The 13,172-nt window shown below is 36.8% G+C and overlaps 2 protein-coding genes across 2 annotated transcripts; both read right to left on the reverse strand.

Moving 5' to 3' along the window:
* Positions 1-1,216: 1,216 nt before the first annotated feature.
* LOC141691044 (uncharacterized) lies at positions 1,217-4,039 on the reverse strand. The gene is made up of 5 exons (XM_074495790.1): positions 3,134-4,039; positions 1,931-2,980; positions 1,825-1,848; positions 1,487-1,714; positions 1,217-1,360 (listed from the first exon to the last, which is right to left on the reverse strand). The coding sequence occupies exons 1-5, from the start codon at positions 4,037-4,039 to the stop codon at positions 1,217-1,219; spliced, it is 2,352 nt and encodes a 783-aa protein (XP_074351891.1).
* Positions 4,040-5,819: 1,780 nt separating this feature from the next.
* On the reverse strand, positions 5,820-12,052 carry LOC141692383 (E3 ubiquitin-protein ligase SP1). Its single transcript, XM_074497196.1, has 11 exons — positions 11,710-12,052; positions 11,371-11,423; positions 10,682-10,806; positions 10,506-10,601; positions 10,152-10,289; positions 9,989-10,054; positions 8,185-8,297; positions 7,992-8,102; positions 7,218-7,261; positions 7,031-7,139; positions 5,820-6,387 (listed from the first exon to the last, which is right to left on the reverse strand). Exons 1-11 carry the CDS (start codon positions 11,781-11,783, stop codon positions 6,285-6,287), a joined length of 1,032 nt encoding a protein of 343 aa, XP_074353297.1. The 5' UTR covers positions 11,784-12,052; the 3' UTR covers positions 5,820-6,284.
* Positions 12,053-13,172: the final 1,120 nt, after the last annotated feature.

A 13,172-nucleotide genomic window follows, 5' to 3' on the forward strand; every position in this document is an offset into this window, starting at 1 on the left:
TGATCTGTGGGGAAATTATTCGAAAAAATGACCCTTCAACTAGTTCTAAGGTAAGTAGTACATGCACTAGGCTAGGAGGAATTTATTTAATTCTAGCCTATAATCCGGGCATAGCCCTAAATATATAATAAAAGAGGTACGTAAGGGGACAAAGTCGCGCCTTACTGATAATACTTTCGGAGATGTTCCGCGTTCCACGCTCGCGGAACCAGCTTCCCTTCCATATCTTCAAGGTGATAAGTCCCTTTCCACAAGATGGCCTTTATTTTGTATGGTCCTTCCCAATTAGCTCCAAACACTCCATGTTGGGGGTTCTTCGTGTTGGGCATCACTTTCCTAAGTACCAAATCTCCCACCTTCAGCAATTGTCCCTTTACCTTCTTGTTATAATACCTTGCGGCACGTTGCTGATACGCTGCGAGCCTTAGCTGAGAATTTTCTCTTGTCTCCTCCAAGAGATCCAAATGAAGCCTTTGATTAATCTCGGCATCTTCCTCTGTATAACGGTCTCTGCGAAGCGATCCCGACCCAACTTCCATGGGGACCATAGCTTCATAACCGTAAGTCAGCATGAACGGAGTTTCTCCCGTAGTAGATCGTGGTGTAGTGTTGTATGACCACATCACCTTCGGGAGTTCTTCAGGCCAATTTCCTTTGCGTTCTTCCAGTTTGGCTTTGAGGGTATGCTTTATTATTTTATTAACAGCTTCTGTCTGCCCATTGCTTTGAGGATGATAGACTGCTGCAAACTCCTTCTTAATTTTCAACTCCTCACATAGTTGTCGCAACTCCTTGCTATCAAATTGCTTTCCGTTGTCAGAGAAAAGCTTGTAAGGGATTCCAAACCTGCACACGATGGAGTTGAAAATAAAATCTCTGATTTTCTTTGCAGTGATAGTAGCCAATGGCATAGCTTCCGTCCATTTAGTAAAGTAATCGACCGCAACCACTGCATACTTGACGTCCAATTTAGCTTTAGGTAATTCTCCGATAAGATTGATTCCCCACATGGCGAACGGCCATGGGCTTACCATAGGCGTCAAGAGCATCGCCGGCATAGACGAGTAGTTTGCAAAGCGCTGGTAGCGATCGCATGCCCTGACAAAATTTGTAGCATCCTCTTTTATTGTAGGCCAATAATACCCTTGGCGCAAAACTTTCATTGCCAACGAGCTACCCCCCGAGTGATTGCCACAGATTCCCTCATGTACTTCCCTTAAGATGTGATTTCCTTCTTCTTCGTCAACACATCTAACGGTTGATTGAACCCTCTCTTGTACAGAACTTCGTCATATATCACATACCTTGCAGCCTGATGGCGGAGTCGACGAGCCTTAAACTTATCCTCGGGGAGTGTTCCCTTGTGAATGTAGGCCAGAATGGGCGTCATCCATGTTTCCTTGGGAGCCTCATCCACTTGCATAATTTCTATCTCTGGGATACTAGGAATCTCCTGGATTTCAAAGGGGATGGATCCTAACAACACAGCCTCTTGTTGCGACCCCATTTTTGCTAGAGCATCTGCGTTACTGTTCTTCTCCCGCGGAACACATTCCAACCTAACTTCTTTGAACATTCCAATCAGGCGTTGTGTGCATCTCAAGTATAATTCTGTTTGTGGGCCTCGCGCTTGAAATCCCCCGTTCACCTGATTCACCACCAACTCTGAGTCACTCCTCGCAATTAGGTTCCGCACCCCCATTTTCAAAGCGATCTTTAGGCCATTAATCAACGCTTTATACTCCACATTATTTTTTGTTGCATAAAACTTGAAATGAATTGCGCTCATCAGATGGTGGCCTTCTGGAGACACGAGTACTATACCTGCACCTGCTCCTCCATTGTTAACTGCTCCATCCACATGCAAGATCCACCAGGGATGTGGAAACTCCTCCAAAGACTCCTCAACATGAGGTGGATGTAGCATCACCAAAGCTTTGTCATCAACTTCAGAATCAAATTCCAACAAGAAATCAGCTAAGGCTTGCCCTTTAATCGCTGTCTGGGGCACATATTCCAAATCAAACTGTCCCAACTCCACAGCCCACTTCAGCATTCTCCCTGATGACTCTGGTTTATGAAGGACTTTTCGTAGCGGGTATGCCGTACGGACTTCAATTCTTTGGGCCTGAAAATACGGCCGCAACTTTCTTGATGCAAGTATCAGGGCATAAACCAACTTCTCCATGCTTGTGTAGTGAGTTTCAGCGTCGTGCAACCGCTTGCTCACGTAGTACACTGGTGACTGCTGCCCATCTTCCTCTCTTACCAGAATTGCGCTGATTAAATACTCAGACACTGCGAGGTACAGTACCAGAGATTCTCCATCTAACGGTTTTGACAGCATGGGAGGGTTTCCCAGTTGCTCCTTGATCCTTCTGAAAGCCTCTTCGCATTCTGGTGTCCATACAAAGTCTTTCCCTGCTAACTTAATCGCCTTGAAGAATTCTTTGCATCTGTCAGAAGATTTGGAAATAAACCGATTTAGCGCGGCAATCCTCCCAGTTAAACTTTGCACTTGTTTCACATTGGTGGGTGATTTCATATCTAACAGTGCCTTGATCTTTGCGGGGTTGGCCTCAATTCCCATATGGTTGACGATGAACCCGAGAAACTTGCCTGACTCTACGCTGAACACACACTTTTGCGGGTTCAGCTTCATGTGAAACCTCCTTAAAATATTAAACATTTCCATCAAGTGTCTGATATGATCATTTGCCACCTTGGACTTTACCAGCATATCATCCACGTACACCTCCATGGTTCTCCCAATTTGGTTTTTGAACATCATGTTTACCAACCGCTGGTAGGTTACGCCAGCGTTGATCAAACCAAACGACATTCCTATGTAACAGTATAACCCCTTGTCAGTGATGAAGGATGTATGCTCTTGATCAGGGCCATACATCGGAATTTGGTTGTAACCGGAGTATGCATCCATAAAACTCAGCAAGGCATGCCCTGTTGTCACGTCAACCAACTGATCAATTCGTGGGAGCGGGAAGCTATCCTTTGGACAGGCCTTATTGAGATCTGTGAAATCCACACATGTCCTCCACTTCCCGTTCGGCTTTTTCAAAAGCACTGGATTTGTAAGCCATTCGAGGTAGAAGGATTCTTTGATTAGTCCCACCTCCAACAATCGGTCTACTTCTTCCTTTAATGCTATCGCCCTTTCCCCGCTCACCGGGCGGCATTTTTGACGTATGCCCGTACAATTCGGGAAGATATTCAACCGGTGACACATTACTTCTGGGTCGATCCCCACCATGTCTGAATGACTCCATGCGAAGACATCAAGATTTGCAATTAAGAAGCGGGTAAGACTTCCCCTCATTTCATCATCTAACTGGGATCCCACTTTCAAAACCTTGTTCGGGTCATCTTTGTCAACCGGAATAGATATTGTGTTTTCGGCCGGTCCCGTCTTTTCGGCGGGCATTGGGATCCTGGGATCCAAATCGAAATCAAAGTCCCGGGGGTCTTCGACCTCCACTCTTGCATCTGAGGGCGCGTCCCCATGAGTGGGAGCATCTACCTCAGGGCAAGGCATGGTTTTGTGCAACGCAGGTGACGAGGGTGCGTCCTCATTTGAAGGAGCATCAACCTCAATTCCATTTTTACTCTTCAAGGGTGCGCCCTCCTTTTGAGGAGCATCCACCTTGAAGTTATTTCCGAGACCATGCAAAATCTCACTTCTTCCTTCCAATTTTTCCCCGTTAACCTCCTTCTGCTTGATCTCCTCTGCATGGTTCACCACAACTTCTTCCACGCTACGGATCCTCGAAACACTCCCCAGCGTCAAAACAGAGTTCCCGGTCACATGAGTTTCTTCCTCTTCGGGGCCTTCTACGAAATAGTGGGCATGAACCTCTCCACTCGGTTTTGTATGAATGTCCTCCGTACCCTCAAATGGAAGACCCTTTCCCTCGTAACTTATTCTGTGGAATTCTTTCACAGCCTTGTGATAGCAGTCGCATGACTCGTACTGTGACCTTCTCAGACTGCCTACTCCGTTTGGTGTTGGGAACTTTATCATCAAGTGATGTATCGAGGTTATCACCCTAAACGCTCGTAACCACTGATGAAGAAGAATGAACAAAAAAATTATTTAATTTTTTCAAATTTACTTGTTTTTGCTTCGTCCGGTAAAATGTAAAACAACTGCACCCAACAAGCATGCAACTAAGTTAGGGGTGTACAGACAAACCGCTCAACCGCATCAAATCGCTAAACCGCTCGCAACCGAACCGCATTTTGCGGATAATCGCGAAACGCGGGTTGGTTGTGGATCTAAAATTTAAAAACCGCTCATTCGCGGTTTGGATGCGGTTTTAAATTTTTGAAAATCACAAAATCGCAACCGCAACTCGCAACATATATTAATAATAAAATATATTTCCAAGAATGTAATTGATATCACATAAATTAAAATTATACACATTTATTAACTAATCTTAGGTTAATGTCAAGACTTTGTTCATAAAATTCACAATCATTATAAAATATATAACCAAAACAAATGGAAATTGTAATCTAACATATAAATTTTTTTATCCTTTTCTTTTTTCTTTTCTCCCACCTCCATATTTTTGTATGTTTTTAATATCCTTGCTCCATACGGAGCATTAGGTTGTATTTTATTTTTGAATGTAAATTTATCATGTAACTTAAACTTGAATTTATTAATATTCCGAATTTATTTTTTTTGCAAATTATTAATTATTATAAAATAGGTGGTTGAACCGTAAACCGATCCGCAATAACCGCAAATTCGCAACCGCAATTGATGCGGTTACGGTTGCGGATGACAATTTTCTAAAATCGCTCTTCGCGGTTTGGTTCGACTTTTACTTCAAAACTGATCTGATCTGAACCGCGTACACCCCTAAACTAAGTTATAAAACAACTGTTCTGTCTCCACAAAACGGACGAAGATAAATTTAAAGTGCTAGCGTTGTATACGATAACAGGAATGTGTTCTCCGGCCATCCCCGTAATTTTTCACTAAAGTAGAATTGAATAGTATTTGACACCTAATATATTTAGAATTATAATTACGAAAATAACATAATTCATGAACAGTGTTTAAAAAAATTTGATTAGTTTTCCGTTAATGTTTAAGTATTATTTCTGATCAGAGTTTTATTACTCTACCATCGAGAAGAAAATTGCCTACACAAAAATTAATGGCAATTTCATAAATATCTATTTATTTTGTTTTTGAAAAAGAAAAATAATTCAGTAATGAAAAGTAAAACTGAACATAGAACTCTTTAGTTTTAACGGCTCTTCTCTGAATAACCTCGTTGGAAAAAATGTAAACGGACATTAAAAATATATCATAGATTAATTTTCTCTCAGTTCTGATTCGATGCGTATCAATTATGTTAATGGTTGCATTGGTTTCGGAAAATTTTATTCAATTAAAATTTACTAAACGAACTAACATTCTCCTTGTTTTACAAATTCTTGATGATTCTTAATTTCGTTTTAACCCCTTTATAAAAAAAAATCTAATTAATTGCTAAAATTATTTACAAAAAATTCAATTTGATTAAGAATTATAAAATATATTTAAGTCGGTGTTTAATTGCACTAAATTCAATTAATAATTTGCTTGTTAGAAAATCAAAAACCAAATGTACCCCATCTCCCGAAGCCCCAAATCCGAGAAACCTGAGAATAATTCAAGCTAACTCAAATTATCAAAGAAGTCTAATAATATTACAAGCAACTCAAAATTATAACTCGAACAAACTTAACTCCCTAGGGATGCCAACTCAAACGAAAAAAATGTCTCAGACAGACTCTACAGATGCAGAAACCTCAGGGTTTCAAATATTTTTATCAACCATACTAGAAAATTGCAGTAGTATCACACATACAAGATTATGAATTGTACTCTACTATCTACATGTATCTTAATATAATAGACGACAATGCCTTGCAACACTAGTCTCGAATCAAACTTTACACATCAACTGGAAAGAAATTTCGGCAAATTATTATGTACAATCATCTGAAAAGCTTTATCAATATTTAAGCAAAAGGTCAGCTAAAAATGTCACTTCTACTGAAATTCTGAGGTGAGAAGGTTGTGAAACCAAGCGTGAAAATGAAACTAGAGTCTAGACATCATCAAGCCAGTTCCAAAAATAGAAAAGGAGATCACTGGGCCTCTTAAATTTTGGCACCCAAGATTTAGCAGTACCAAAAACAGGTCTCTTTACATTCTGATTTGCCGGCCTATAGTGGATCCTATCAGGACATCATTTCAGTTTTTAATGGCGGAAAGTCTTGACTACTTGATCAATCCGTTTCCGGCAAAGTGGACAGCTAGTCAAGTGTGAAGCGCAACCTGTACAGCAACACATATGGCCGCACCTGTAACCATAACAGGACAAACATTCTTTCAAAATATAATCTATATAAATTAGCACTATGTAGAACCATAATAAAAGTTGTCTTACATAATGTCGCATAAAATTTTAAATAATTCATATATATCCAGTTTCTTTTTGGGTTCTTTTTTGCCTTTCATCTGGAGTAAATAGCATAAACCTTGCTGTATCAATGTTAGTCAAATGCACCTCTATGAACAAACTATTGAAAGGGGCCCGGAGAGAGGAAGATGTCTCGGGATAATATAGAAGTGCACAAGTAAATTTTAACAAAGATAAGAATAACATAATCCTAAGATCTCATTTTAATCAGCAAAAACCTCTACATTTTTACCCCCGTAATTAAATTGACGTAGTTCAAATTCCAACCACTTAGGAACTATGAAATCTCCTATATTATATATTGGACCAACTACTGTTACTCACTAAAACCTATCTATTACTTCTAGTGCCCAGAACTCACCTCAAACACCTTTAACTAACTAGGTAGGCTGAAAAAAGTACCCACGAGACAACAGTGTAAAATGATCATAACCAAAATTACAAAAGATCACTAGGAAAAAAAAATTGCAAATGGAATAACCAATAACTCTGGTAAAATAAAGTAAAGTTTATTGTTTGCTTACGGGACAAATACTGAATTGTAATTCTGTTCTAAGCAGATCACACACAAATCAGGCATCAATAAGTCCTTCTTAGTGCCATCCAATCCATCTTCAGTAGTAGTATTTGACCCTGAAAAACATAACAAGCTCCTTTATATAAAGTGAAAAAATTTAACACAAAACTGTAAGGCAAAAGATAGCAGGCTACCTTCAATGTCTGTCCCTTGCTTTTTGGCTGCTGCATCAAGAACCCTGTGCATTCATCTTAATTAAGAAAAATGCAAGAAATGCTGATAGAAAGGGTTTCTACTACTGTCTACTAAATGCTTACTCATGACAAGTAATTATGTGAACCATTATGAAAATGTTTCGTCAAACAATAAACTTAGAATTATTTTAGAGGTAAAATTTAACCACTGTACACCAGTTCCCAGTAGTATATATTACCAAATGCTTTCTTCTCTGCTTCAACTGACAGTCGACCTAGTAAAAAATGAATGGCTGCATGCCTTTGTTTGAGTTTAAAAATTTTAACAATTGGGAATTGATAGAATCATTTTTATAAATATTTTAGATGATTCCATTCTCATGTTTATTGTATTTTTGCATTGATTTGGAAATTTGCGGTTGCGGTTAGATAAAAAACACATCAGTAATATACAAGGGGATATCTTTACCTTTACAGGGAAGACAATGGTATATATTTATAGAATTAGTAATCTTGCTACTCTGATCTACACTAGGGAGCATATAAGTTTACATTGTGACAACTTCTTTAAATGCCTTAAATTCTTAGGTCCTCTTTCTTTCGACTCTTTTACTACTCTGAGTCTGAGAAAGGTGTTTTTCTCCCCCAGTTTGTTTTGTCCACTTTTTAGCATATCTAAAATTCTTGCATGTGGTAAGAAATAAAATAAAAAAGAGAGTGCTGCGCAATATGCACACTGAATGATCTACTTGCATCATTCACAATCAATGTTACCTTTTCCGCATCTCCCAGTGACGTTTCCTTTCCATAACGTATTGAAAACCATGTTTTGCAATCAGATAGATACCAAATATCTGGAACCCCAGAGAGGCATATTTATACCACCTGCAAGGACAAGTTAAGTAAATCTAACCTGTAATAAAAAACATTAAAAAATTGCCTATAAATACTTTGTGATGAAGACAACCTTGCCCATTTTCCAAGATTAGCTATTAGCTGATCTATAGGTTTTGGAGACACGTAAAACGGGCCTTTGTGGGGTTTTTGAATTCGCATAGTTCCTATGTCATCTTTAACCGCCTGAAAAAGATTAACAAATATGTTAAAGTAAGATATATGATCTTAAATAAAAGATAAGAGAAGATAACATCAGAACAAAGTAAACTATCATTGAATTAACTTATTATCGGATTGCTTTGCTAGAAGATTTGCTTCACAGCCTCAGGTTAGCAGATTTAAGATTAAGATTTAAGAAGAGGAAGAACAAGAGTTCGAATTTGAAGGGACCACTTCCACACTTGAAGATGATTGAGAAGATGAGTTTCCAGATGAAGATGATGAATGAAATCTGGGAGCTTGGAAACTAATTAAGAAATTTAAATTTCTAATCTTGATGTGAAAATTTAGGATAATCTTTTGGTCGAGAACTCTAAATTAATATATTATGAAGTATCAATTATGTTATTTTTACTTTAGAAGTGTGATTTAATATATAAAAAAAATATAATTATGTTATAAACACAAGTTATTATATGTATAATCCTAAGTAACATTTCTAGAATGTGTTGTTAAAAGTGTGCTTCGCTTTTAAAGATGCGTGCGCCTCGCTTGCACTTCACGCCTAGGCTCGAGGGAGGGTTTGCGCATCGGTGTGCTTTATGCTTTCAATAACATTGGATAGAATAATGGATGGAGGTAGGGGTGAGCGCGGTGGGGTTTTTTCCTCAAACCGCAAACCAAACCGCACATGCGGTTTGCTCAAATTTCCAAACCGCAACCGCACCGCCTACCCTCGAAAACCGCATAAACCACACCACGAAAATGCGGTGCGGTGTGGTGCGGTTCACTGCGGTTTATACTTTACAAGTTCAAAAAAATTAAATAAATACAAAACTTAAATTTAATCAAATTTCCGAAAATAGTTTTAGTCAATCAGAATGCAACATCTTAGTTCACTAGTATAAATACTTGGATTTTGGTTTTCCTAGTGAAGAAATACAAACAAGAGATTGTGTAGTCTCTTTTTTATTTGTCAAAATATCATGTGGTCCATTTGAATTCCTTAATAAATTTAACATATAATTCTAACTCAATAAGGATGCTATGGCCATCTGCTGAAATTCAGTTTAACTAAGAATATAAAATGGTTCTTTATGTTACCCGATAGGAATATAAGTGTGTGTATATATATATATATATATATATATATTTATAATATATTAAATATTGCGGTGCGGTTTGAACCGCATTTCAGAAATTTAAAACCACAACCCGCACCGCACCGCGCGGTTTATTAAAAATTCAAACCGCAACCGCACCACAAAAATTAAAAACCGCGTTTTGCGGTGTGGTTTGGTGCGGTGCGGGCGGTTTTTGCGGTTTGTGCGGTTTTCTGCTCACCCCTAGATGGAGGAGTGTATACTCCAACTGGGAAAGGATTTTACCTACTGTGCAACCAGATTTAAATTCTCTAGAAAACTCAAATTAATAGTTACAAGATCGTTCTTAAAACCTATGTGAACTTGGCTAAAACGGAAAAAAAAATTAGACTGAAGCTGACTCGAACAGAAAGTGAACTAAGATTTGCAGAACTGGTGGCATCTGCACATTACTGAACTAAGGTTAAGTTTTTAACTACTTCCTTAGCAAAGGTGAGTATATAACTCTAGTCCAACTTAAAATATCATTCTGTACTTTACATTGAAAGGCTCCAAAATTTCACTAAATAAAACAAGGTATAGGTATACACCACTTAATACTTATCACGATACCTCACCCACAACTGTCAATGGAGTGCCAACGGGAAGAACTCGTTCAGTCCTCTTGACTCCAAGCATCTGCAAAGAAAAAACATTAACTTCAGTTTGCTGAAATTATATAATGCGCTTTCCAACACATCGATAAACATATTAGCATATAGACAATATATTAAACCTTGAGACCCTGGAGATAATCTAGTGTTCCTCTTACAAGTGATCGCCCTGATTCCTCAAATACTTCACTTCCAACTGTTAATGCTAAACCAGAAGCACCCCGGGCTCCAATCACAAATACTCGACTGGTTCCATCATCCTGAAACAGATGAGTATAAGTAAGGTTTGACATAATGAGCCATATGTTATGGAACCCAATAAGTATGCATGGCATGATAGTTTATTTGAATATTTCAGATAGTAAGACATCAGCATATTAGTATAACTGATTAAAAAAATTTAAAACACAGCCACAATTGCTATGTCATAGACCCATAGCTATGACATGCAGTGAGAGACTAAATCTGTTTCTTACCAGATACCACGGGACCTCTTTACACATGGATAGCATCATAGCAGAATCCTGTATCCAGGAACCAGCATCATTGTGTTTCAAGAAGTGCTGCTCCGCCTAAATTGTATATTATGAGTTAGAACATGACTTGTAGCAGTATAATAAGAGTAACATTATCCATTTCAAAGACTTTGTACCGTCTCCTCAACAATAACACCCCGCATGCCGCTGTACTCGCAACTGATTGGTGCATCTGAACAAACTCTTCCAGATATAGTGACAACCAAAGGCAACACTTTGGACGCCGTATCTAGTAACTGAGCTGAAAGACAATCAGAAAACAACCAAAATTTTAGCAGCTATAATTTTCGGAAGATGATATGAAAGTAGTAACTGAGCTAAAAGACAATCAGAAAGCAACCAAAATTATAGCGCAGATGATATGAAAGTTGAAAACATGATAAAATAACCACTTACCACGACGCCTAGTGTTAGGGCTAGAAAACTAATAGCATAAAGCTTGACTTACGACTAAAAAACTTGACACAAAATAAGTAAAATGGGTGATGATTCAGGTATAGCCTAGCCAAAGAACCTCATCCCTATCCTACGAGAAGATCATAGGTAAAATCCTCATTCCCCGAAACTAAAATACTAAAAAATACCTAACATACTAGAAAAAAGTAAAAGAAGGTATAATAGTGATAGTGAAATATTTTCCCCTATAAACTAAAACAGTGCTTACAAATGTCAGGATCAGGAGCATGTGGTTAGTTCCTCACATCATTTTGAAATACTCAATATTCTTATGAGATTCTTAACATTCACTCAGCAAGAAAAAATAATGCAATGCAATTGCACAAAAGGGGCATAGGCATAGGCATACCTAAATCCTTCAATTGATTAACACGAGTAACCGTCTTAAGAACATCAGCATCCCTACACCATCAAAACCCAAATTCAAAAACCCGTTAGCAGAACTAAAGTCAACAACTAGGAATCACAAATACACAATACAAATACAAAATCAAACCTTAATACACACACATCATAAATTTACAATGTATAACTAAAATCAAGAACCCAAAACCACAAATTCACAACACACAAACAAACCAAAAGGGTCACTAATTCAGCAATCAGAACACAAAAAAACATAAAAATGAATGCATAATCAATAGAAACATGAAAAAACACATATACATATAAGTGTGTATGTATATACCTGCCACTACTTCTACCAAGAAGATAAAGAGCAGCTGCACTCAAACAACAGCTTACTCCTCCCCACGGTATCATCACAACTACTAATTATAGACACAATATCTGTATGTATATATATATATGTAGTGTGTGTGTGTTTATAATTATAAAAATAGATAGTTGGAGTAGAAAACAAGGTGAATCAAAACAAGTTAAACCCAGAAAAAGAAGAAGAGAATATTAATATTAATAATTTATTAAATTTATTTAAATGTATATATATATATGGTTGTAAGTATAGTTGTAAGTATATGTTTAGGGTGAGACCTTAAAGAGTTATCCAAAAACAGATGTACTTTAGTTTTTATCTCCCCATCTACTTTATGTTTTGATCGGGTTACTTTAGTTTCAACATTTATGGGGTAGGGCCCGGATTGAAGTTGGGCCACCGGTCGAGGCAAGGAGCGACGCATATCCGAAATATGAGGGGCCGAAATATTTTTATAAAATAGATCGTTTTTTTAAGTCATTAAAATTATCTATAACCAATTTACATTGATTTTGAAATTAAATGGATAGTTTTTTCAACTTAAATGGAGAGAAGATTTGATTTAATTCTTAAAAAAATTATGAACGTGAATTTTGGTTTGTGGAAATTAGAAGCAGATACGAGAGTTCAATTTTGGTATATAGCCCCCTAGAGTGGAAGTGTTTTGATTTATGTGACTTAGTTATTGGGTTTGTATGGGCCAAAGTTAAGATACTTTTCTACATTTATGAATTAGTATTTAGTACTAGCTTAAAATCCGTGCGATGCACGGTTCCGTTAATATTTAGATTTTTTTATTTTTATTTTATCTAATTTTATTGAAATTCTAATATAAATAATTAAATACGTAAATTAATAATAATATAATTATAATTTGATTGTGTATAACTTTAAGTTAAAATTAAATAGTATAGTATAAAATAGTATATAGTAGATGAGATTTGAACCATTAAACTTATTTATAAATAATAATTAAATATTTGATGTTGGATGGGTTCGAACCTGTGAACTTGGATAGTGCATTTTTTATAAATATTAATATAAATATTTATTATTGGCAGGATTCAAACCTAGAAATTCATTTGTAATTTTATAAATAATAATATAAATGTTTGTTGTTGTTGGCGGGATTCGAACCTGTAAACTTGGTTGATGTTTTTTTTTAGTATTCGGATATGATCACTTGGTTAAGAGATCTGACGGTCGTGATTGAAAGGGATAACCAAAAATAGGTTAACCAAACTACAAATTATACCCCTGTTCGGATATTATAGTTTAGTATAGATTAGCATGTAACTTGTGCGATCCACATGTTGATTATTATATTTGTAATTTAATTGTTTATACCATAACTAAATAATTTGTATAAAGTATATTACTTTTTATTATAAAAGAAACTATTATAAAATATGATATATTGTATTGAATATATGTAA

The sequence above is a fragment of the Apium graveolens genome, chromosome 10 (assembly GCF_009905375.1).
Source record: "Apium graveolens cultivar Ventura chromosome 10, ASM990537v1, whole genome shotgun sequence".
Taxonomy (NCBI): domain Eukaryota; kingdom Viridiplantae; phylum Streptophyta; class Magnoliopsida; order Apiales; family Apiaceae; genus Apium; species Apium graveolens.

Bases quoted from the DNA above. Each gene is read 5' to 3' on its own strand.
- LOC141691044 (XM_074495790.1), bottom strand. From the start codon at position 4,039: ATGATAAAGTTCCCAACACCAAACGGAGTAGGCAGTCTGAGAAGGTCA. The intron at 2,981-3,133 runs GTGGGACTAATC...CGAATTGATCAG, and splicing joins AAGTAGACCGATTGTTGGAG to TTGGTTGACGTGACAACAGG. The intron at 1,361-1,486 runs GTGTTGTTAGGA...TACATTCACAAG, and splicing joins TGGGGTCGCAACAAGAGGCT to GGAACACTCCCCGAGGATAA.
- LOC141692383 (XM_074497196.1), bottom strand. From the start codon at position 11,783: ATGATACCGTGGGGAGGAGTAAGCTGTTGTTTGAGTGCAGCTGCTCTT. The intron at 8,103-8,184 runs GTTGTCTTCATC...TTGTCCTTGCAG, and splicing joins AATCTTGGAAAATGGGCAAG to GTGGTATAAATATGCCTCTC. The intron at 7,140-7,217 runs GTAGCCTGCTAT...TATGTTTTTCAG, and splicing joins GCAAGGGACAGACATTGAAG to GGTCAAATACTACTACTGAA.